This window comes from Orbicella faveolata, unplaced genomic scaffold, assembly GCF_042242905.1.
Source record: "Orbicella faveolata isolate gen_17 unplaced genomic scaffold, um_ofav_v1 contig_24, whole genome shotgun sequence".
In the NCBI taxonomy this organism is placed as follows: domain Eukaryota; kingdom Metazoa; phylum Cnidaria; class Anthozoa; order Scleractinia; family Merulinidae; genus Orbicella; species Orbicella faveolata.
The window spans coordinates 18,373,752-18,400,530 of NW_028301552.1; the positions used below are offsets into that span (position 1 = coordinate 18,373,752).

General features: G+C 38.0%; 1 protein-coding gene and 2 long non-coding RNA genes across 3 annotated transcripts; 1 reads left to right on the forward strand and 2 right to left on the reverse strand.

The window, feature by feature from the left end:
- Positions 1-258: 258 nt before the first annotated feature.
- Positions 259-10,445, reverse strand: LOC149110726 (uncharacterized). Its single transcript, XM_089291194.1, has 8 exons — positions 9,817-10,445; positions 6,689-6,783; positions 6,182-6,214; positions 4,441-4,473; positions 3,989-4,057; positions 3,756-3,827; positions 2,858-3,139; positions 259-1,762 (listed from the first exon to the last, which is right to left on the reverse strand). The coding sequence occupies exons 1-8, from the start codon at positions 10,256-10,258 to the stop codon at positions 1,592-1,594; spliced, it is 1,197 nt and encodes a 398-aa protein (XP_089147320.1). The 5' UTR covers positions 10,259-10,445; the 3' UTR covers positions 259-1,591.
- Positions 10,446-10,875: 430 nt separating this feature from the next.
- Positions 10,876-12,318, forward strand: LOC149110727 (uncharacterized). Its single transcript, XR_016207782.1, has 2 exons — positions 10,876-11,065; positions 11,441-12,318. It is a non-coding gene; the product is annotated as an uncharacterized LOC149110727 (long non-coding RNA).
- A 9,366-nt stretch (positions 12,319-21,684) lies between these two features.
- Positions 21,685-24,556, reverse strand: LOC149110728 (uncharacterized). The gene is made up of 2 exons (XR_016207769.1): positions 24,106-24,556; positions 21,685-23,899 (listed from the first exon to the last, which is right to left on the reverse strand). It is a non-coding gene; the product is annotated as an uncharacterized LOC149110728 (long non-coding RNA).
- Between the last annotated feature and the right edge of the window lie 2,223 nt (positions 24,557-26,779).

Sequence of the window (26,779 nt, forward strand, 5' to 3'; positions counted from 1 at the left end):
TGCCTTAAAATGTTTTTTCAAAACGTTTAAAGTAATAATAACGTTGTCATGTGTCATAGTTAGGTATTAATAATACGCAGTCATCAATGATTCGTATGCACCATATTCATATCCCAGGAAGGGGGCACTCCCTTGTATGGCCTATACAGGGAGGCTCCGGCCGAAAGGGGTACCTTTCTCAGGCTTCAGGTATATAAAAGTGTAGAGATTGCACTAGTTGACTGGTTGAGGCATATGAAAAGGTAGAGAAAGCTGTCATTTAGTTATTTTAAAAGGCCTTTAATTAAAATTTTTTGAACAAATGCACCTTATGACTATATCTTTTTATTTATCAGGCACTACATGAAAATGACAAGAAGACTTTCTTTTTGGCGATTTATTCTTAATACGGGCCAGTATGTGAAAGGGATACCTTTTTTAAGTGAAAGGTATACGAAAGGTGTATCTTTTCGGTCAAGATGGTATGCAAAAGGGTAAGGGGCTGGACCTCGGGAAGAAGCATTCCCGTATAGAACTTTGTAGAGTAGCACTCCCCCCCCCCCCCGGAACTAACCGATGCATGCCACCGACCAACTTGAATTCCCGGCCCGGGCTTGAATTGCCTGTCTAATTATCCGTGATAGATTGTACGATTTCCTCCTTACAATGATTTTGGATTAACTGAATTGAATTGCTGACAGGGTGGTGCTAGCTGCAGCAGCAGAATTTATTTACATTCCCTTCACATCGGAAGATGACTTACATCTACTCGAGATAAGCTGAATACAAACGATAGACTTCAAAAAAACCGAAGCCTAATTGTTCCAGTATTGATGACCAATTTAAAGTCCATTACGAGCTTATAGACTTATATAGACGGCACTTTAGAGCCATGTTTTTAATTTAAGAGGGTATATTTTCTAACTCAAATAGCATGATGCTGTTTTTAACAGTGTTTCTGTGCCCAGGCCCCTTCCACACAACGCTGGAGAAATTCGAAAACGGCATTTTTACTCTGAAGACGCAAGAAAAGTTTTCCGTCCACACTAGGAGAAATTTGAAAACGCAACAATCACCGGCGGCAGAAATGCTTGGCTGCAACCTTGAGGTTATGGGTTAATCACACGATTATCGTGACGATATCGTTTTCGAAAAGTTTCGTTTTCAAGATGCTTTCCGTTCACACTTAAACTTCAAATTCCTCTGAATGGCAGAGAAGTTTCGAAAAGCTCTGTTTTCCGTGGTCAATTTCTCCGAGTTAGTGTTGACGGCGGACCTAGCCGTAGAAATGAAGCTTCCTTTTCAAATTTCTCCGGCGTAGTATGGACAAGGCCTTAGTTTCCACCGAAGGACATTTCAGTCCATTTCTTGTGAACAAAAAAATGGCCTATTGCGCGTGTCTTGATAAACTTTAAGTTTGTTTTAGTAAATACGTAATACGTTAAGATTGTGGCCGTATATCTAAAAACAAAGAAATTTTAAATAAAGAGATACGCCCACTATGGTGGTGTGGGCTGATGCGTCCCTGGTGCATTGTTCCCCTGTCACATGTAGCCGGGTTACAGATGTGATTTTTTTTATGCTGAGGATAAAACAGATGACTCCTCTCGTCTTAGGCTGGACACTCCCAGTAGTGAATGTAACAATACATATTATGGTCTCCACTGCTGATACCACCCTTGCAGGTACAAGTGTAGGTTCTCTTGCCATCTGAGATGGTGCTTGAGAGCAGCACTGTTTTAGCGTCATTCGAGTCACAGCTGACACCAAGAAACTTCTTTCCCTGCAAAAAATAATTAGTTCATGCAATTACCTTTGCAAGTTGATCAAAATAATGGTACTGCATTGGTTAGTCAACAAACAGGCCTCTTTCTCCGCAATTCTAATAGATGATCTATCAGATATTCACTTGTACTCCTTTTTACAGGTATACACCTAAGGAACAAATTACTTGAGCAGCTCCCAGTTGGTTTGGTAACTCAGTTGGTAGAGTGCTGAACTGGTGATTTTCCCTTTTCTTATCTTACCTATCCATAGTTTTTATCTGTACAATTTATATACATTTTTTGTTATATTCTTATACATTCTTAGATAGTTTAGTTTGATATTTATAACTAATTGTACATACATTTTTACTTTGTTACTTTTTTTCCTTGGCGCACCTGTAAACGAGCTGGTGCGTCCTTTAGACTCTGCTTATCAAGTCTATGGGAAGCACCGTTACCATAGCTAAGAGTATGGTCCAAGTAAAATAAACTGTCTGTGTCTATGTCTATACGCTAGAGCGAAACGGTATTCTACCGCGCGTGCACTAGACCCTTCCTATGAATAACAATATTCTCTAAAATGCTGATTAACTGACCCTTACAATACTAATTGTTAATATATAATTATTGCATTATTAAGTAGTGTTGTAAATAATGTGCGTTCCAATAATAAAAAGAAAATTTGCATTTGCCATGTCCATTGTTCTTAGCACGAGCTGCTCGTGCCATGTACCAACTTATCATCACTAAAATTAGAATAACTAGGTAAGGAATGGTGACCATTGATTTTCCTCTTTTTGTAATAAATTAGCAATCTAGTTACCATTGGCCTCACTAGTACGATTTTCGCTTAATTTAGTTCCAGGACACGCGATACTCATCTACCCTAAACTCCATTGTGCCACTAGAGCTATAGGAATGAAAAAATTACTACGCTCATGCGAAGCTAAGCCAGCGCGTCGTAATGGACTGGAACTAACTTGCAATAGAGGCTCCTGCGGGTGAATATCATTAAAAAGAGATGAACATCATTTGCATTTGAAAAGATTCCTCGCATTAGCAGTTGTAAGCTAGTGAAGAATACGAATATGGCCTATTACTTTGGGACGTACATTTGATTCAGTTTTAGCGATCGATTGACGCGCATAAACCGAATCCGCAACAACGCCAGGGCTGGCTCCTGTATTGTAAGAACAAAGACCCAGATTGGCAGAGCTAGGTGTCCCGGGGGGACCAGTGAGGCCCTGGGAGCCATTGTATCCTGGTAGGCCGGGGGGACCAGTGAGGCCTTGGGTACCATTGTATCCTGGCGGTCCTGGAGGTCCAATAGGGCCCTGAGTACCATTATATCCCGGCGGTCCCTTGGGACCTGGAATCTTACTTGTGTTGATCGACTGAAATGAGAAAAAAAGATAGCGTTAAAACGTGCCACTCACTGAAACCATTTCACCTGCGAAGGGATCCGCATTATAGTCTGAATCTAGTTGAGATTGTGGATGACCATAAAACCTGCACTTTCAATAGGCCCTTTGCCCGATCCGGTTACATAGAACGGAATTAATTATGTTGGGACGCAAGTTACACAGTGGGACTTTCAAAAGAAAGGAAAGTCGGGCTGGACTGGTACGAGTTTCTTTGTTTTGGAAGTCTCACTCACGGTGTAACTAGTCTCCCATAACTAATTCCGTATCATGTGATCGAATCGTGCAAAGGGACTATTGTTTTAAGGTGTCTAATAACGGTTTTAAGCACTTGCAGCACATATACTGTGATGGATCACTTCGCTACTCTTTCTCAGTATAGCCAGAATAATGAGATCCAGCAAATCCCCACGCATTTATTGGCAAACAAGTTTTGGTCATTTTTCCAGCATAATAGGTTGATATAGCAATTTTGGTACAATTTCAATCACTTGTAGTTTTAACTTTACTAGTTTTTCACCCAAATCAAGCCCGTATAAACACTTTTGAACTACTACCTCTAATGTTTTCAACAGCCTTCTCCCCCTACCTTCTCTTCCAGCTGTAAAATTGTTTGTCGAACAGCCTGTATTGCGAGCCAGAGGTCTCGTGTATTTTGTTCCTAAAAATGGAGAAAGAACAAGCTATATCGAAATATTCAGATGTTCAGTAAAGGAAGCAGAGGAAGCGAAAAACGTGCAGAAACCATGCCCTATGCACAATTGTTTCTTGGGAAAGTATCTCCTACGACTATGACTATGCAAAAATTACTTAATGGTTTACTTGTATGTAACTTCCATTTGACGAGTTACTGCTGCCTGCAGAAGATACCTTTCCTTCAATCCCCTGCATCTGCAAGAAGACGAAAATATATATACGAGTGAAAATACTTATATACGAGTGAAAAAAGATAAAATGAGGCTTTTGTGTTAATTCAATTCCTGCACAATAGAAATCCCTTTGCCCTCAAATAGTGAAAAGAAGAAGAAGGAGAAAAAGAAGAAGAAGAAGAAGAAGAAGAGGAAGAAGAAGAAGAGGAAGAAGAAGAAGAAAGATAGAAAACAACAAAAACAACCAAAAAGCATAACATAACCAAGCAAAACAAAGAGCCCATCTAAGTATTTTTTAGAACAAGAGTTGATTGAAGAGTAATAACCACTTATAGAACAAGATATATCTTGTGCACTACAATAAAGCATCGCATTTTCCTTGCCATACCTAAGTAATAAACTTACTTCGATTTTCAGCCTCTCTAGCTCTGCACTAACCTGTCATAGATTGAAAAAAAAAAAATTAAACCAATTATTGCAAGGCAATAAAATTCTTATGCTGCCCCTCAGTTGGTGTTAAAGTTGACTAGTTATGCGTGGCTAGGGTATCCCAATTGGGATGAGGCATTCCGTTTTCAGACATTCTGTCTTTGGACACGCATCCGTAAACGATGTTGGCATCTGCGCTATGCATTCATTTTCTAACGCGCCTCACCCATACCCTAGCCGCGTGTTCTTTTCTCTGTTTGATGCTACCGATTTTTTGCCCTCACCTTTGCTTGGCAGTGTCTTCATTAATCTGTTTCATTAAAATTGGATCGAAACGTTATTAAAGCAGCCATGTGGCCAGCCACATAACCAAAGTTTATCCAAAGAAGACTCTTTATATCTTGTTGATAACTTCTCCGAGGAAACAGAATACGCTCAAATGATAGCGTTTTTTTGGATGCTATATCGAAGTTGCAGAGGGGCAGCATAAACATGAATTTATTTTTTCAAATCATATTTTGACCGTTCGAGGGCTTTTTATTATTTCCTGTATTTCTCTTGTTGGTGAGGCAATTTAGGTGTACTGCTTTACCAAGAGGACAAATTGAGGTAACTCAAAAGTTTTAAGATGTCCTATCCTCACCAGCGAACGAAAATTTCTTATCCGTTGTTACCCTGTTAAAATCGAAGCACGGTTGCTTCCATTAAGAAAGAATTTTAACTCTTAAAAGCTATTAGATAAGTGAGCTAAAAGAAGAGTGAGAAGGAAATGGTCACAGTAAATGTGTCATGAAGCTCGATAATTTTTATAGATTTTAGTACGTTTATAGTTAGTGGAGGGTCCCCTCCACTAACTATGGTATGTTTGCATGTTGGTTCGTGATCAACAACTCTTTCTTTTTTGGCCAACACACTCATCACCTAATTCATTAGCTAATGTGAACTCGGACGTCAGTTTTCACTTCATTCAGCTGTGCTGTAATCTGTCATGAATAAACGCAATCATCGTTAAAAATACGGTGTTATGTATTCTCTTACGGTTCATAGTTGCATTATATCCAGCACAATTTGCCTACTGAACTACAGTGGCAAAAAACGACATGGAACGTGCAACTCATGGTTAATGAACTTAACCAACCGACGTTAAGGAATATGGTTTTATGTTTTCTCTTAATATATAGTTTCATTATATCCAGCGCAATTTGCGTTTTGAGATACAGGTACCTTTTAGAAAACAAAAGGGAACGAACATAATTCCCAATTCGCACAGCTTTTCCTGATGGTTTACTCAATATTATATAAGAAACGAATGTTTCTTTGTTATTTAACTAGGGTGAAGTCCTCGGAAATGTATATTGGCCGAGTTCGAATTTTATGGACCAAGTCAAGTCGATTTCAAGTCAGTTTTATTTTTCTCACAAAAATACGTCAAGAGAGTCAGTTTAAGATTATTTGCAATTTAAACTACGTCTGCAAGCCGTGCGTCTCAGGGGTATTCCTTAACCTTACAAAAAAAAATTGATTTCGGCAAGATTGTTGGCCAAACATGAAGGAAAACAACAAACAACAAACTGATGTCTTCTGCGCGAAGTTTTGAAAAAGCAATTCGCCGAACTTAATTCGCGAATGGTCGTACATATTGATATTACTATGCTACACCTATGACATTTTGTCTGACATTAATGGCAATATCGATAGAAATTTGTAGTAAACTCACTTTTGCTTTGAACGTTTCCAGTTGAGAAGACACCTGTCATAAAGAAAGAAGATACAAAGAAACAAATTTCCAAATAGTTCCTTAGCAATGGCTTCGAACAGGGAAGCCACTATTGTTAGTTCAAACGAGATCCGGCATAGCTGGTTATTATAATCTTAAGGGAGGAAAATCTTTCCCGCGTTGCTTCCCAATCCACTTCACATTATTACATATTGTTACAGTGGTTGCAAACTTTTGCACTTGCTCGAGATACCGAGATTACAGAACGAGTAAAAATGGGCAGGAGCTCATGGTCATGGATTCAGTCCTGAAATGTGAGATTTCACAAAATCGTACTGTCATACCCACGTTCCCATTTTTAAGGCATTCAGAAATCAGCTTTTCAGTATGCACGGAACTGATTATGGAGTAGGGTGGGGAAGGAAGGAAGTTAACCAAACAATAAACATGAAAGTTAGTCGAATACACTAAGATGCCAACCGACTATTGAAGAGCTGTATCGCTTACCGAATTTTCTTCAAGAGAAGATAAATTCTTTTTCATTTCTTGTACATTCTTCGAAAGGCCTGCATGCTCGGCCTTAGATTTTGTGGGACCGCCTCCTGTTGATGAAGGAAATATACGAATGACACCAAACGACAACATGAAATAGAGGAAACGCGTCATATCCCCAACGCGGGTGTACATTTTTTCCAATTGAGCTTGCCCATTCTTTCTTTCTTTCTTTTTTTTGTTTGGGTTATAAACATTTAATCAATTAATGATTTTTTTTTTTTTTTAACTTTTGTTGATAACGTGTTGTGTCAGGAAAATAGTAAAAACGTGTTTCCCAATGATAAGGTATTTGCCAGTTTATTGTTGTGACAAAAGAATGGTAGTATTGATCAATTAAAGTTCAACGGTCCACTTAGCAGTATTACACGCCAAAAGCACACTTGGGTAAAAAGAACGTAACCAACATAAAAACATAACACAACCGTAAGGCAAGGACAAACCTGAAATTTTGTTAAATTAGCAGATTTTATAGATTGCTCATGGCTCCGGAAAAACACGATAGTTCGCAATAACAATAACGAATATTGTAGATTCTGTGGTGATGCACTATGTTGTGTTTAGTTGTTATAGACAATCATCACTTTAAAGAATCAGCCAAGTTAAATAACTCTGGGACGCGGAACAGGTTTCTTCCACATGTACATTAAGCACGCCGAAATTTTAATCCGTAGTGAGCGAGAGTAGACAAAGCACAGCGCCTGGGAAATGAATGTTGAGAAGTCGAGCTAAGTTATGTGATGAAGATAATTGAGCGTCATCAAGTATTGCTAATGTGTTTACTTGTCGGAGCAGGCCTGCAAGGAAATTTCAGAAAAGACGCCGCGTCTGATGGCAAATGAAAATTAACAACAGTTAATCGCCCTAGTCTGAATCAATCTGTTTTTGTTACAGTATAGAGCTACCTTTGAACCCGCCGAATAACGAGTGTTAGCAGACAAAACTAGACCAAATCACCCTTTTCAGTTCAACCCCAGCAATAAAAGTTTAGCCATCTGCGGTTTGATTTTAAGTCTATATAAAGGACAGCTCTGACAGCAACTTCACACAGATACGTACAGTTTCAACTAGATTAGATTGCTATAGCTAATGGGGCTCTGGGGCCTCAGTAATGGAACGACCCCTTCTGTTGGAAAAGAAATAAACGTCTAAGATCATTCCACTTTACTTGGTGTTAGTCGTTAACCACAGCATATCGACCTCCACCAGAATAGATAATACCGCACTTACTTTTCTCCGGAAGGCTTTTCACATTTTTAAAACATCATTCAGTCTAGCTTAATGCTTTTGTTTGTTGTGGAATCTTCGCGTGCAGTAGTTATTCACGAGTGTGGTATGTTGATTGATACAAGACCGCAAAAAATGTGGCGGGAACAGACCAGACGAAAACGAAATAATATCTCACGTGTTAAAATGCTATGATTCTTGCCCCGTGGCTAGAAAAAAATGCCATTTAAACTCAGCAAAACTGTAATTAAATTCAGGAAAATTAATAATTCCATGAACCAATGTAAACAGTATTAGCGCCCCGTTTGCACGCAAACAGCCGGAATCATTTGTTAAGAAGCTTGCCTCCGTAATAAAGCAGTACTAACACTTTTTCAATTCTATCTAAGACCTTATTTACCGTAAACTTTGACTTTTTACCCAGTTGCAACCAGCAACTTTCAGTTTTTGGCCCATTTCTATTGACTGATCCCAGACTTGCTCAGTCCAAGTACTTAATTAAGTACTCAATAAACGTCGTATCGGTGACAACAATATTCATGACTGATAAACTAAATTACCTCACAGTAACGTAAAATTTCGTTTAATCTTAAAAGGAGTACAATTTACCGGAGGAACATTGTTTTCGAAGACCGAAAAAAAGAGTCATGCATTGTCATAGTACTCGAAGAATCTAAAGAATGCAATTAAAACTACTTGTGTACTCACGAGGAGAACGCTGCAGACTGCAAGTTCATTCGCCAAATAAACATAGCGTTATTTACCGTCGATAACCTTTGCTGAAAACTTTAAGTCCTTAAATAACAATTTTATCAGATGTTATAGACTCAACTAAAAAAAAAGTTCATTCAAATAACACATCAGGTCAGCGTCCGTTGGGAATGAAGTAATTTGAGTTGAATAGCTGGCAAACAAACCTGAACCAAGATGATCGAAATCTGAAATTTTTGCTTTCTTTGTCTAGTGGGCATAACAAAAATGGGATGACCAATTCTTTACTTTGGAAGCTATTAAAACGCTATTTATTTTCATTTCCTCAAGAAAATATAAAGCGCTTGTGTAAGGTTCAATGTAAATTTTTTGATGATCGTGTGACTTGGACAAGTCAATAAAGTTTGGATAAGTCAATAAAGTTCGCGTGCACTTTTCTGATTGTTTATAGACGAAGCCTTCAGTCCACGTCTTGAATGTAATAATCGTCAAGCATTAAATAGCAAGTGCTTTGCAACTATTTTATTTTGGACTGGTGATTTTGTTGCTAGTGTCCAAAAAAAGGTGTCGTGTCGCAATTTAAAAACAAAGAAAATCCGTACTAAATGCCCTCCAAGGTTGTCGATCATTTGATCTAGAGTTTTGAGGCCCATTAGATGACAAAGACATCTGCGTTGGGGACCTGAGAAATCGGAGTAGTTAATAGTGAACATTGTGGACGACTCGGCAACGGGTTAAAGAAACCATATTCTATTGTGATTCTTATTTCGCTATCGTGAGTAAATAAGCGAAATGGCGTTATCCTTAACAAGTTTGATTTCGAAACAACAATAGGATTCAACACCGTTTAGAGTAATTTTAAAAGCATTAGATTTTTGACTAATACATTTATGCTTTAACAACATGAGTAACAAATAGAATGCGAGGATTTTTTTTTTTTCACTCACTTCAACATCCCTGCGTAGATGCACGAAATGGCAGCAGTCGAAATGTTCAAAAGTAAATTTGAAATAAATTTGAAAGCACATACATTGGCATAATTTAGGACTTCTCGGGAAAAGGAAGTTGGGAAATTTCGTTTAGTAAATTTAATTTATAGCTTTCTTTTTGGAAGAAAGTTATGCACAGGAGATAATTGAAAATACCTGTTTCTCCGGAGCAGGCGCAGTTCAGAGGTGAAACTATGCCAAATAGCATCAACAAGGTCAGCAAAAGTGACGCTGCGGAAATGAAACACACAGCCAACAAAATCACTCGATCACAACCATGATGTCGTCCTGACGAGTTAATTCCCACAGGGTTGGACCACGAGTTGCGTTTTGAAGAAAGGCGTCTAGCGCTTAATTTCCAATTTTGATTCACGCCACTGAGTTCGTTTTGCACCTCCTCTTCGGGAATGCCATCAAGTGCCTCTTGAAATTCCTTAGCGCCACGATAATCGATAGTGGAGGTCTCTTTGTCTTCATCATGATTAAAGTTGTCTGTGCTTTTTTCGTTGAGAGGTAACGAGTCCGATAACTCAGTTTCTCCCTCCGTAGTGGAAGGGCATAGTGGCTCTGGGGAAACACGTTTTTTTAACAACGCCATTTTCTGCTCCTTCGAAGTGCTTTTCTTGGTCGAGTTGCCAGTGGCGGTAGAGAGATTAAATTCCTTTAGTGCTCAACTCTACAGTGAACAGGACATCCGGAGTGCCAAGGGTTTGAACGACCGATGAAAAACGTAAGGGGGCGTATCAAGTCATACGACAGAGTTTCCATGGAAACTTACTGACATGTGGTGTCTTCCTTTTCAAAGACTCATCATGATGACTTATAAATGTGTAGAGCAACAAAAATCAATTACTTGTGCATGAATATTACCATGAAATACAGGGATATCTATCGTTTAGTAAGAAGGCAAAGGAAAAAATAAGAAAAGAGACTGAGATTAAGATTTTGCGATGCTTACGTTTATTGAGTTCAGAGATTAAATTTTGTTCGCAAAGAATGTGCAGGGCTTAAATTGATGCCTGCCTGTTTTTTGGTTGCTAAGAACGTCTGGCTCGTTATAAACAGGACATCCGGAGTGCTAAGGGTTTAAACGACCGATGAAAAACTTAAGGGGGCGTATCATACGACAGAGTTTCCATGGAAACTTACTGACATGTGGTATAATCCTTTTCAAAGACTCATCATGGCGACTCAGGCGGTGTTGGACACGGTTCACGTGACAGCATTCGACCAATCATATGTCGTCTCTGCAAGAGCAATGGCGGACACATTTTTCGTTGCGAATGGGAGAGTAGGTTGTCGTTTCTTGAGAGATTTTTGCACTCATGTTGAGAATCAAACGAACCTTTTCTAGGGGCTGCTAGTGTAATATCTAGACCAGTTATTGGCCAAGCTTTAAGTGCAGGTGCATTAGAATTAGTCAATGGAAATCATGCTATGTTGAAAACGTTTGTTTACCACGCGCGCTTGACATGGATATATTCTTTTGGTCGTTTGCAGGGTAAGAGGGATCGGTATTGTGAATTATTTTTGCGTAAAACTTTAGTTCGAGAGGTGAACTTTAAGAAAAGTCCGGTGGGCCCAGGCGGGCCCCGTCGTTTTAACGGTCAAAATCGGCCTTGAAGTTAGGGCATTTTCCTTGATTTGTCGGTTGTTCGCAGTATTTCGCGAGAGTGACTGCGTGATTTCTACCCTTGTTTTAGGAGACTAATTTTGTGGTTCGGCTTGTTCCCTTTACATCTTAACGTTTTTTGTTTTTTTTAATGTTATTTTCTTGTAGTGCGTATGTCATCCGTTTGTTTGAGCGATGTTCAAGATTTTTTGATCTTGCTTTGGATGCTAGTCCATTAAAGTACAGTGAGTTTTTACTATCATGCATGATCACTGCCCGTCTTGAATTGTTATCTGTAACAGAAATTTATTACTCTTGGATCGGATGTTATTGTTCAGCCATCTATGACTGATTATATTTGATCTCCCACTTCTTTATGTTTGTTTTCCTTTGAATTTTGGTAGTAGTGGGAGACTATACATCAATAAATAATAAGTGTTTCATGTGTATAGTTACGCATAATTCTCGACCCACCTGGAGCAGAAGAAGCCAATGTGTTTGAAGCAAATCCTGAATTACAAGCTGGTGTTATCAAAGGCTATGCGCTTGGAATTAACTTTGCTATATTTCCCAAGAACAAAATTTATCCACTTACACTTTGGTGATCAAACAAGGAAAGCTACAGCATGCTGCTGTTTAGGATATCAAATTTAGAATGGAATAGACCAAAACAGAATAGATACTGACATAATGCAAGTGACTACTTAGAAAGCTGCAGGACAATCCCAAGTTTTTTTTTCTTAAAATTGCTCGGCTGCAAGTGGTTAATATAGCGCATCTGCTTTTATTTTAAAATGTTGTTACAATTTAGTTATCTCAGTCAAACCATCTCACTATAGATGATCTAAGATACAGCTACATACTAGATCATTCTAAATTCAGTTGGTCACAGTTATTACAAGTCGACACGAGGAAGTGCTGTGGAGACTGTTTTTGGCAAAATTTTTAACAATTTCCAAAGTAGGAAATGTTAATATCAGTACATGATCACTGTGTTGTTGACCACAGCACTTGCAGTAAATAATAAATTTTAAACTGACAGATAATTCAAATGACCTTCATAGCACTGTTCTGGGTAAAGAGCTCTCTCTAGTTTACACAAGTTACATTGAACTTTAAACTTCAGCAGAGGTGTGATATGACGACATGCAACGAAGGCAGGTCAGGACCATGAGCTATTCATTCATTGCTAATTGACCGTGCCTATCATTCACAATCTTCCAGTTTACTATATGCTTGTTAAAAAGGGACAAAACAACAAGATCATTATTTATATGACAAGACAGTGATATATACATCAAGATTCGTGTATATACATCAAATTCATATATATACAACAAGATTTGCATATACACATCAAGATTCGTCAGCTTAAATACTAATCAAGCATTGTAAATGTACAGGAACATTAAAATTCGTCTATGTACACTAAGATTTGTGCACATTCATCGAGACCCGGGCATACAATGAAGATCTGTACATACATTAACATTTTTGTATATATTAAGATTTGTGCACTTCGGAAAGCGTGACCGCTGGATCGATTATCGTGTTTTCAAACGGCGACCGAAAAATGACAGCAAACATCAGCGAATTCGTCGCTGCCAAACGAGGAAAAAATCTCCTCCTTGGCTCGCCGTGTTTACAGAGCCATGACAGGAAAAGTGCCTCGTGAAAGGTCACGAGTCAGTGGAGGTAACTCCAGCAATGTTGAAGAAGAGTTGAGGAGAAATTTTCAAATTCCCCGTGTTGTCGCACAGCAGCCTCCGTTGTACAATCCACGAGTGAATTATGGGAGCAGTGGTAGTAGTGGAAAGAAAGGGAAATTAAGATCAAGTTCCTGGAAAGGAAAGTCAGCGAAAGAAAGTCCGCATAGTATCTCTTGTAAAGAATTGGTGCTGTTGCCAGCTTCTAATGTTGATGAAGTTCCACGCTTCGCCACAAAACGAAAGCCTCTGGGACGGGGTCTGTACATAGACGAATTTTAATTCTAATGCTTGATTAGTATTTAAGCTGACGAATCTTGATATATATACACAAATCTTGATGTATATTTAACGAATAAAAAAGCCTCGACTATGCTCTGTTCTGTTGTAAAGCACGCAGGAAAGCGGTAGAGCACGAGAGAAGTGTAGGGGAAAACACAAGACGTAGTCGAGTGTTTTTCCCTTCTGCTTGAGTGCTCTATCGCTTCCTAAGTACTTTACAACAGAACAGAGCACAGTCGAGGCTTCTTTATTTTTTTTATGATAAAGAATCCGACAATTTCCCCACGCATTCGGCTGAATTTTCAAACCAAACTTCATTTCCAAACGAGTAAAAGTGGCGTCAGCCGTGCACTGTTCTCTGATAAAGCACGCTAAACTAAGCCAATCACAATCTTTGCTACAACTGTTCAAATAATTTGATTGGCTAAGGAAGCGACAGCTGTCAATCACAAACTGGACTTCAGCTATGCTTTCAGTCTCGAGTAGTTTGAGCGGCTTTCGAGAGAAGAACGATGCCTTCAAAGTTCGCTTTTTAGTTAATTTTTAAATACGGATCTATAGGCAGGTAAAGATTTATAGTCCGGAGGAATCCGGCCGTGTTGTGGCCCATGAAAACGTGCACTTTTCCAGTGGAAATTACGAAACGAGGAGCTCAAAGCTTTCGGATGAAAATGCGAAATGTCGAGTTGAATTTGAAAGGAGCTACAGTTATTTACGGCTTGTAGCCGCATGCAGCAAAATTGCCCGAACTAACGTAAAAGTTAGAAAGACTAAACTGCTCCCACTGGTTCCACTCCGAGCACAGAAGAGAATGTCAGAGCAAGCTTTGCACTGACCACTCGTCGGTTCACTTCGCTGAGATTGTTTCGTTGATCAAATAGGCGTTGCCTCTTAATTGACAGATTTATTTGATGCCAAGAATAGTGATTGACATAAATTATATATGTACATGGATTTAAAGGCGTTAGGTTATTGTGTTTCAAACCAGTTTTTCAGTATAATCGAAGTGAGAAAGAAGTTGTTTTAGTCTGTCTGTTAAAGCCGCTCACCTGGAGAATTTGTTAAAGACTCAGTGCTAACCTGTAAAGTGCGACTGTTGTAACTACCCGCCACAGAAGTAAGTTGAAATTCAAGTTTTCTAAATTTAGCTTCGAGATAAAGATTTATTTGTGTTTGGTCTGATTGCGAATTATAAATGTATTTCTTTTAGATCGAATAATTATTAAACCTTGGCTTGATGTTATGCGGTTTAGGGTGGTCTTTTGAGCTAGCTAGTTCCATGTGCAACAGAGATGACCGGAGAACAAGCGTTACTACACTGCATGTAAGTGTTGTTTGAGCAGTGGAGCATTTTTACAAAAATAAAGCTTCTCATCATTAACAGAGACAGTTCAATTGTTGTTTTTTGTCGTTTTTTTACTTCTTAAGTATAATTTCTGCCTTCGTAACAAATGTAATGTCTTTTATCGAAGCACTGTTTAGATTGAGAATTTGTCTATTTCGCTACTCCGTGTTTTGTCGACGGGAATCTAGCAAAACTTGTTATTTTAGTACAGTTTTAACACTACTGTTGCTAACAATGGTCTCTGTGAGCCACATTTACTGCAGACAAATAGCTCGTTTCCATTGCGTTTGTCTGAGTCAAAAGGGATGTTTAATTTGGATCAAATTTGTCAAAATTCTGAAGCAAAAATTTGAAAGCCAGCTTATCGTCATCAACCCGTGCTCTGTTCTCTGATAAAGCACGCTGTTCCAGCCAATGTTTATATACAAATCTTGATGTATATATCATTGTCTTCACATATAAATAATGATCTTGTTGTTTTGTCCCTTTTTAACAAGCATATTACTAATTTATAAGTTTCCAGAATATGGTTTTTGTGCTATTTTGCCGGTTTTTTTGTTGCGCTTATCAGTACTTTACAAATAGTCAGTTTAAAAAGCATACTTTGGAATTGAATTATTATTTGCAAGTAAACTTAAGTCAGTTTTTTTTTTCACATCTCCCATCTGCAATTTTAGTTGCAACCACTTTAAATAGCATGAGGTATATTATTTGTCCAAAGCATTCATTTTATGTAACTCATCCAAGCCTTCTTTCCATTGAGCCCGATTTCCCTTTTACGTGGCCTCGCATGTACTGAGAACACACGAATGGACACTTGGAGCAGATACTAGGAGAAGAGAAATCTCAAACTCTCATCAGTTTGAACATTGATATGTCTGAGGCAAAGTCATTTAGACCTTTTACTTCAAACACATTCAAGGAAGTTAAGCAAGACCAACATCGTGTTATCCCATTTTCTACAAAATAGATCTACACAGAACATATTTAATCTTGGATTTGTAAGTTGAACAAGAATTTGCTGGAAGTGTGACCTGGTACAGGGGATGAATACATTAATTTTTTTATCACTTACATTGAAGCAAAATATACCCTGCTTCTGCCATTAAGATTCTAGTTTTTTAGTTCCATTTATTGCGAATATATATATATTTTTATTTTGAAAGAGCCATAGCTCGTTAGGAAGCTGTTTATGATTCCTTTTGGTTAATGAGGAAATAGAGCGAAACTCGAAACTCGGGCGAAACTCGATTAATCAAGCTTTACACAAGTTTTCAAGGACAAAACATTGCTTTGATTTCGAATTATTCAACCCTCTTCTTCGTAGGTTTTACTTCTCAGCTCTCTTATCGTCGAACGAAAACATAACATGTTGTTGGCCAGCGATACACTCATACACTTCGTACACAAGTCGAGATATCTAACAACGAAAGTGCCGAAGGAGGTTAAATTACGGCAAGTAAAGATCGAATTCGAAGAGGTCAGAAACGGAAATAATTTATCTTCCAACCGTAGAGATTCGACGAACCGCGAGGCTTCGATTCCTAAAATCATCTGTTCAGCACTGAAAATCGTGGCTTTGTAAATCGAGCAGAAGTCATCTACAGCTCTTATTTGACCTGCGGAACATCTCATATGAATGTCATTCGAGATTTCTTTCAGTATCGGATGCGAGAGAACCTCCTATAAGTCATATTTCCACATCACCATCAGCGCGAGGAGATATTTGCCGTTCAGCGATCAGATGAAAATAAGCTCTAAGGGAAATTTCTCCCGGCATGCTTTGCGAATCGTGTCCAACACCACCTGATGACGGACTTATAAATGTGTAGAGCAACAAAAATCAATTACTTGTGCATGAACATTACCATGAAATACAGGGATATCTATCGTTTAGTAAGAAGGCGAAGGAAAAAATAAGAAAAGAGACTGAGATTAAGATTATGCGACGCTTACGTTTATTGAGTTCAGAGATTAAATTTTGTTCGCAAAGAATGTGCAGAGCTTAAATTGATGCCTAGCCTGTAAATGCTATAAAATTTATCAGGACTCGAAATGAAAAGCACATTTAAATTAATTAAGTTTCAAATTCGGTAGTTTGAAATGACCCTTGTCATGTAATTAATACATTTCCGTACAACTGTCTGACAGTATCAGTTACGTCTGTTTGTTGCAAGCATAAGGAACTTTCAACACAGTTCTTACTGAATAATATTAATAAACTAGTAATAACCCAAAGTTAGGAAATGCGGGCAAGGACGATGCTTAGTGCTTTGTGTTACTAAAAATGTGTCAGAATTGTTGTAATCAGTGGCGCATTGAGATTAATTTTTTTTTTAAATTAATCTCATCTATAAACTCATCTCATATACAATAATCTCATCTCATAATCTCATCTATAAATTAATCTCATATATGTATAACACACCTATTTGGTTCTTGGGGTCATGACTTATTTTGCCAATTTATGTGTTGAAAACTGAAAAGTGTACGTGGAGGTGTTGCATAGGGCAATTTCACTAAACCTATGAAACAGTCACCTACACTATAAAATTCCGTGATACACTAGTTTGTTTCGTTTTGAAAAGTCTTACTGAAACGCTGTAATTGTGTTTTTTTCTATTTTTTTTTTTTTTTTTTTTTTGTCACAAAGGCTTATACATTGATCATTTGTTTGTCGCGCTTTGTCACGCTTTACTTAACTTTACAACTCCAAGGACGAGCGTAGATCACAACTCGCTCTACTCCACAGGACGAGAACAGATCACAACTCGCTCGACTCCAAGGACGAGAACGGATAACAACTCGCTCGAGGCGGACTTCAAACGCGACATAAACACTGAACAGGAAACGTTCCAAGTTGACATGCTGTTGTTGACATGCAAGCTTATCAGCGATAAACAAAGATTCCTGCTGCAAAGATATGGCGCATTCCTAAGATAACATCAGTATTTTTATTACCCTAGGCCCGACATGTAATGGCTGTCAATCCAAGGATAAGATAAATAAATGTCTATTTATTTATTTGTTGTGGTCGACACTTAATTATCTGCTTGCTTAAATGAGTCCGGTGAGTATATCAGGCCTTCCTCTCGAACAACGTGGTGTTTGATTTGGCGGAAAGTTTGTTGCACGAGGGTAACGTTTTTCAGATTTTATTTTGATCGACATCTGCTAAGGAAAAAGCTGCCGACTCGTAAATACGCCGATGCCGACGCTGAGCGGTTAACTTTTCCAAATAATCAGAACAAACCTCGTTAAAATCGCTTTAAATCTCCATAAACAAAATTAGAAAAACAGGTGCAGGTATTTGGGTTCCTTTTGTCTTAACAATTATTTCTATCTATTGTGAAGTGAAACTCTTTGATACATTGTGATGCATTCATTATTCTCACCATTTCAAGGCCTCGAGCTGAGAGCCATGAATGAGTGAAATAGTCAAGGCTTGTTTCGTCTTTGTTACTGCAAGTAAACAGATATGTTTACCTACTAAAATAATAAGAAGGACAGATCCCATGTTCCATTTTTGTAGTTAATCAGTTGGACAAAGTCAACCACGGGACAAGTGGACCGCTGATAAACTGAAGCGAAAATTATTTTTTAAACCCGCTGGGTATCTTGTTTTTTTGCAAGTGGGGGTGCCTTGTCAACTGACCTGTGGTATTATTTCAGTTGGGCGGGGACGGAGTTTATCTCGGAGTTTCTATGAAGCCTACGGATTGAAGCCGTCGGTCCCGCCCCAACCCCCCCCCCCCCTCCCCATCCCCGCTCCCCTTTGAACCTAACGTGCCAGCCGAACTTGTTTGTGAAGCTCATATTTGCAATAATTTGGAAATCCGTCGACACTTTCATTCAGTTGCCAAATTGTCCCAGATTACGAACTGTTCTTGCTGCGATCTTACAGAGCTTTACTCCAAGGAGGTCGTTTGAATTGTCATCAGTTTCTCGCTCGTCGTAACTCTGCTCATCGGCTCTCCCACTTAATTAAAATATCGAAAAACAAGGGATTGTCGCTCTCCTTTGAGTATTTCGTCCGTGTAAAGAAAATTAAACTACAAAACAGTTAATTAGCACTTCATTTTTCATTGTCACTTAGTCACTTTTTGTCACAAACTGACAGATTTCAAGTTATTTTCAAAAAGGCGAAACGTTCTAGAAAGGTTCTCAGCTCTTTGATAAAGCCTTAAATGTGGATTCAAGATGATTACAACGTACACAGAGTGTAATCTTTCCATCACTTTATCTTTTGTAGACGTAGGTACGAAGCAAACTTATACTTTGTCCATGAGGATTTTGAAAGTCCATCAGAAGTGCAGCTTGTGAAGGATGAACATTAAAGACAAATTGTGGGAGAAATTGAACCTTTTTACTCATTCCAATCTGTGCTCAAAGATCGGTTTTCTTACATAGATTAATGAAATATATTTTAGTTTGATAACGCTTCCGCCTATGGTAAGCAGATTCCTTGTAAATAATTCAGGTCGGTGGAACGATTAGTGGCGTAGAGCACGTAAATAAAGGATAAAACGGCATCTTCCTGAATATTTTAAAAGTCACTCTACTTTATTGAGTTCGGGAACAATAGAGAGAAGAGGAGAGAAGAAACCGATTAGATGAAGCTCATTCTACAAAGGACAAAGAGACTTTCTGCACGACTTTTCAAATAATTTCTCAAAAAAACATCAGGCTATACGGCCTTTGGTTCACAGGTTAAAATTAATTAACTCACTGCCACTCACATTTTACATATTTGCCACTGGATGGCTTGTCAGTTCATAAAGCTTGTAAAATCCCATTCATTTGTCATGCTGAATAGACATCCAAACATCTTGAAGGCCTTGAACACGAACAGTTCGACTAACGTGCATGTGGTCCGATCTGTTTAAAAGCCAGTTAGGAATTTCATAAATCTTGAAAGACACCAAGGATTTAAAGTTGGGTTAGACTACCAGTAGTCCCTCTTTAGTTTAGTCAGTCGTGCGTGGCGCAAAAAAACAAACAAACAAACAAACAAACAAAAATGGCCGCGAAAAGTCCTGACTGCTCGTAGTTTAAATTTGGGTCATTTCTCATCCAGAGGAAATATAAAGTCGTCATGAATTTATCAAATACATTCCTTTCGTAACGAGTAATCCACTAAAACATCGCTGACGAGTTATCAACAAAATCTTTGTCCCATGACTTTGCCCACGCTCGCAGGGAGTGTAATCTTAATTGCTATTTTGACGAAGTGCAATTAAATAGCAATTAGTTAGCTGTCGGCCTAGTGCGAAGGGTAAACAAAATCTTGTCATTTTGCTTGCTTCGTATTGTCAAGAAAATTAAGAGAAACAGCCTTATACGACTTTTTAAAGCTGCCCGAAAACGGTATATTTATCAAAACTTATAACTGAATTGTAGGTAAAGGAGACCAAAATTAGTCTAACGGACGAAGTTTCCCGTTCCCATTATCGCAGAGCAATGTTTACCTAGACTATTCTGGCAGTTGTCCGAGTTTCTGAACCATCCCAAAATAGAAATTTGCTCGGAACACAATGGGAACCAGACAAAAACATTCCTTCTCTTAAAGGTCACGAAAGAAAAGCTGCGCCTCCACCACGCAAATAAAGCTTTCAGAGTAAGCCGAAACTAAATACGCAATCATTTTCGACTCAGTTATGGGAAAGCGCAGATAATGTTTAATTAGCTAAATACTGCTGGTCACGATATTAAATTGCTTCACCACATCCTTTTGGTGTGCACGTGCGGTGTGAGGGTACATTTGTGATATTTGTACCTCGTGGATCACCTACCCTGAACAGCGTTTTACTCTACACGGCGTCTTTGTTTCGCATGCTACGCCTCGAACTGAGCAGGAAATTGCATAGTCATTAATCACTTCCCTTTTATTGAGCCCTCAAAGGTCTCACTCTCTATTGTACTTCTGTTAATGCCTCGTTTCTTCTCAATAAATATAGTCACGTCATCTTTGTCTTTGTTTAGTACGTTTGAAAATTGCAGAACACTTTTTTGAACAGAACAAAGCTGTGACTAACGTTATTACATTGCTGTAGACCGCGAACTACGGTAAGAGCACCGCAACGTACTTACTTAAATGCTGTTAGTAACTCTTTGGTTTACCCACATTTTGAGATACTTTGCTTGCAGTTTAAGATTGACTTTATTGAGATATATTAAGTAAAGATTATGTTTAGGGATCAGTTGACTGTAAATATTTGTTTTTGAACGTCCTTGTCTCTTTATTAAATTGTCTTTTTGAACGTGTTCGCAGATTCATTCTCAGTAAATTAAGAATTTCACCATCATATGTATGGTTTATAAATTAACCTTAAGTAAAATCTTTACCGTAAGTCAGACCAAAACTGATGTTTCTGCGAGATCTATAAAATCTTATCAGTTCAGATTAAACAGCAACTTTAACACAGCCGCACAATGATCAGTCGGGTTCGAAAGTTGCCTCAGTATGCAATGGTCAATATTGATCCTCTTAGTCTAAAGCACGAAATACTACTGAACTAAAATCATCTGATGTATTAACATGATTGTCATACCTCACTCGAATGCTCGAATAAGAGAAATTGGTATTGCGTACAGCAAGACATCATGAGCCTGGTTTGTTTTACCTAGCCACCTATTCGAACCGTCTGATATCGCTTATTTTTGGAGATCAAAGAGGATTTAAATGCTTGCAGTGAGATCTTAATTAATGGTTGAGTTGAATTAAGTAAGAGTCATAAACTGGCCAATCGTTTCATGAAGGAGGCAAGGGAGATTTGGCTCGCCTAATCTGTGCTGGTCGCGCAGTGGCAATGTGTGTTCAAAGCTTTCACTGTAGTGCCTAGAATCGTCACAGAAGTCTGTATAATTTGTTCTTTCGTGCATCAAGACATCACCCCTGGCTTATTATGTTTAACCTGGCTACCTTATTGACATTGTAATAATATTATTACGAACTATTGCATGTGGATTACTCCGTCGTAAAAAGAGGATTGAAACTGCTTAGTTCAAATTAATGCCTGTAAGGTTTATACCGACTAGATAAAGCAAAGGTGAATCTAGATCAGTCGATATGATCAGTCTTTTCTTCAAAAGGGTTTTAATATACATCCGAGTAAGAATATTAATTATTCTGTATGAATAAATTATTCTGTATGAAGCCCTTATGCTAACTGTCAAGGCATTATTTTGTGAAAAGTTATCACTTCAATCAGTACCATTTCTGAAGTTTGTCTACCCTGCATGATTTGAACTGGTTGTTACATGCAATACAACAACATTAATGGGTCCACTGACCTTCTGCTCTGTTGCTGTTATATATAAGCGGTCAATTTCATTTAGATCACTGTTAGGGTCCGGCAAAAACGATCAACTAAAACTGAGCTGTGGCCAAGTCTCAAGGTTTAAAGCGAATTAAGCAAGTGTTAATAAATAATGCGCAGATATCAATCAAAGGCTCCCTGAGCCAGCTCATGGATGAATAGTTGACTTCTGTCTCTATGGCAAAACGAGTCTCTGTGCAAAACTATTCGTATGAAAATGCATGTCACCTGTAGGTTTATTTTCTTGAAAATCAAGTCATTTTCATGTAAAATGCTTTGCATGAGCATTCGTTCTAAAAAAGAGGCAAACAGCAACTCCGAAGTGAAAGTAGAGTCTGCATATGAGCCAAGTGTCCCATCAGGTCGGCACTTATCCAAGTTTCTGTAGCATGAAGCAACTAGGAGTATTTCTACTACCCCTGGATGGGATGCTAGTCCATTGCAGGGTTACCCCACAATATTAAATTTGCCAGTACTTATTTATACACCAGAGTGGAAAGAGGCACTGTAAAAGTTAAGTGTCTTGCTCAAGAACAAAATAAAATGTTCCCAGCCAGGGCTTGAGGCCAGACTGCTCGAAAAAGAAAAGAAATACAAAAATCAAATAACACATTGTTTACACAGACAGCTTATAAATTCTAAAATGAATAATAATTAATTTTCATTGGAATTGGAACATTGTTATCATATTAACTTGTACATGATGTAGTGTCAAAGAATAACAACAGTCTGTTTCAAAATGAAATCACTAAATAAGAGTTCACCATATTTACCAGTCAGTCCAAAATTGACAATATAATTATGTATATGAGTCAGAAGTGCATTTTGGGTCAAGGTAAATTGGTTATGGTCCTTGTTCAGTTAACATTACGAAACAGCTGTATAACAATGATTACTATCATGCAAAAATTACAATACATGAGTTTGAAATTTATTTTAGACAATCAACTGGAGAACGCCAGGAATGCCAAGAGTATTTTGCCCAATTTCACTTAAGTGAGACATGGATATTGGCAAAATCTTGTTTACTTTAAGTTAAGTCAAACATAAACAATTTGATTGTAACTTACAGGTGAACAGCAAATCTATAGAAAAAATACGTATTTCCTTTAATATTTTAAGAATGATTTCAGACAGTTTTGTTTCAATCATGAACCTGAAGTGAAGGGAATGTTTTAATTTACAATTTATAAGGTTTTTTTTTCTATAGAACTATGTCCACGGAGAGGAGGAAGGGAAGTAACAAAGTTTTATACAAAGAGGCTCTGGCCCAGGGTCAAAGACCTATCCATTTTACAGTGTTTTTAACTAGAAAGGCTTTCCTTTCATATACATGTAGCTTCTAGTCTGAAACCCCTTTTACAAACCTAATGTGGCCTACTAGATCTTATTTCTGGGATAAATAATAAATTAATGTTTGAAATCCCTGTCTTGTTAAGTCTTATAATACCTCCAGCCTGAAAAAAAGTGCACCTTTAGTCAACTGTAGGAAGAAGTCCCCCAGCTTGGTGCAATACAATAATAAGGGTAGTATGTATTGTGGTGCATGCAAGTAAAATAACAATAATTTTCTTTCTTGGAAACAAAAATCACGGTATTTTATTCCTATATATCTTGGTAATTTGTTGTACTAGTCTCACTAGTAATAGATTTTGCAACGATTACAGAACATACTTATATTGACAAGTATCAAGCATTCTCTTCTCCATACTGTAATTCAAGTTTTGGTGTCAATTTGCTTAAATCTCTCATTTCTAGGAGGAAGAAAAAAAAAACTCTACATCACCAGCCACCATGCGTCCGGCTTTTTGACACAATTGGACAGCATATCTTTCTCGCAAAAAAATAGATCTACACAGTCTCTTGGACTCAATTTGTTCATCCATCACTAAAATATTGCAGTGTATATTTACTCAATGCTACATGTAGGGTTGCCTTGCATATCATCCGTGAAGAAATTTTCACTCTGGTCGAACTGCATGGAATACAAAAGAAATGTAGTGTGAACGACAACAAAACTAAAAGATAGGGCAATTCGAATTTTTTTCCCCTAAGTATTTCAAAACAAGCTTACAAATCTCGAGCTTGCGATACTAACACGGGCAAAATTTCAATGTGTGCGTACAAAATAAAACAGTAAAGCAACAATGAAACCAAAACGTAACAAAAACCTAAGCTTACCTTAGACTACACAACAAGAGAAAGCGAGTGGAAACCATCAAATTCTCTTGCCAAGAAAAAAAGCTAATCAGGATCTGACTTTCTAGCTCTGTCTTCCCGGGTGTCTTGTATCAATTCTTTGACCTCGCCGATCGTGCTGTTGTGAATGATACATGACCACAGTCATAAATACCTCTACCAGCTTTCATCCAGGTGTGAGCAAAAGCCAATAGGCACAAAACAAAATATTTACGAAAGAAAATCACACGAAACCAAAATGGCCGACTTCGATCTTCGAGGTGTTCGACAAACTAGTACCCAGGCTCTCGTTTATCAGGCAAAAATGTACGCCTTTCTAGTCCCCACTCGTCAAAGAACCTTCCTGAAGACAAGTGAACACTCTTGGACAAAAACAATACTTAGCAGGGGAGGTAGGAGAAAATTGTTTAATCCAGGTTTAATGGATAAATTAATTAGAATGGATTGGGTGAGTGAGCGCCATCCGACTGCCTCCTAAGCTCATGGATGTTACATAACATCCATGAGCAAAAATGGGGATTGAAGGTACATGTATAATACATATGTTGTATCAGAAAGGAAAGTTTAAGACTGGCTGATATTTCAAGGCCAAATATAGCATAGTAAGTGTTATATAGAAACATAAAGGACTAATGATGTAAAGCAATGTACTTCTCGGAAGAAGAAAGGTTTCAATCAGAAGTAAATCGATGTATCAATGGACGTTCGTGAACTTGAAAAGATTCGTCGTGACAAAGGCATATGTGTAAGTGCTACATTTGGGAAATATGCCACTGACGTTTCAGCGACCAGAGTAGAGGTTGATAAAGGACTTAGCATCACGATCGAAAGCGGGCCTTTAGGCGTTTAGCACGGAAGGGTATAAATAAACGGCTTTTAGGCCGTTCAGTTCAGTCTAAAGTGGAATTATGAACTGTTTAAGGGGGTCTTATACTCTCAGATATAAATTTTTCTCCAAAAAAACATTTTTTGGAACATGAAGATTCAACATCCCTGTCCATTTGTAGATCGTATTTTGAAACGATTTTCCTCTAATTACCCCTGAATTTACGTTTAAATTAAGAAATCTGAACACTTCTAGCTATATTTCAACATAGCAACACCCATAGCAACCATTGTTTACAGTCTAAAAGTACTCACAAAATGGATTCAATTCAGTACATTTTAATGATACTTTACACAAACGCTTTAAAGATGTGTAGTTATGAGAATTTTGCATCATGGTCCTGAACATTGTTTCTTCTACCATCTTATACGCTCCTTATACTTGGTTAACATCTCTATGACTGGTGTGTATTCGGGTGTTCATTGAGACATTTATGTAAAACCTTTAAATGTACCACTCCCCCTGCCCCTAACCTCCCCCCCCCCCCCCCCCTAGTTCACAGGGTTAATTTGGGCTCTCGGACACCGAAGTAACACTTTAAAGCCTTATTTCTCAAAATGACCAAATAGACGGATCATCAATATCTCGCACACGATATCTCCACTGGGTTTTAACGGATTGTTGTCAAATTTTCAACATTGATGAAGGACATAATTAACTAGGTCTTAAACGTCCAAAATTTGCAATTTATGAAAAATTTTCCCTGTTATTTAGTTAATATAGTTAATATTAGTTAATATTAGTATACTTTTTCAACATTTCACGAGAAAAACCCCATCAAAACACGGTTTTCTGAGGTTTGTCTCCTGGACAACTTGCTTATGGACAGGATGAATTTAATTCCATATTTCTCGAACCATTCATTATCACGTTATCGTGTTTATAATGAACACCACTTTTTAACACTTAGGAGCTAGTTATTCATTAACTATCGTGGCACGTGACCTGGAAAAGCTCATTTTTGAAGTCAGAGTGCAAAGTCCTTTAACGTGATACCAAAACTGTTCCACAGAGTTGTTTTGCAAAAAAAAAAAAAAAAAAAAGCAAAAGAAAAAAAAATTAGGTATAAGACCACCTTAAAGAACATCGTGACGGAAAAAAAAAAAGGAAAAAAAGAACTGCAGAGGTGGTGTGGGCCTGTAACATGCCTCTTTGAAGCCATTTTAATCTGGCATCAGGTAACTTATGTGCAGTAACTAAATTAAAGGAAGTAAGGGTTTTTCGATGGTCACACATCGTTACTTTAGAGTGAAATGATCGTGCTAAGTGCGCATGTGCTGCCTTCGAAGGGTACTGCAGAAATTGAAAAACAAAACAAAACAAAACAAAAAAACGCTGTTTTAATTAGGTCTGTAATGGGGTAAGAGGCGGTCAAGTATTGAAGGTTTAATCATCTATCGCTCAATCGTACCTGTCAGATGCGCTATACCTAGAAGGAGAATTTATATTCAAAGCTGCTTTAGTTTACTTAGGAAATGGTTGGGGTTAATGTCGCTGAATTTCAGGACTTAATGGAAAATAAGTAAGGAGTAATCTTTTGTCACTCAAAATAAATTGCATCGTTGAAAAACATCGGAAAGAAGTCGCAAACCGAAAGAAAGCAAGAGTGGTTACGGCTGGAAAACATTATTACTCCGCCTATGAAACTCTTGCCATACATTGATGAACATTTGATATTCAGTGATCACACATGAAGGATCTAATGACTCTCTTCACTCTGCATGCGCAGTTCGAGGCATTTTCGCTAAATTTAAAATGGCGGAGCGAGGT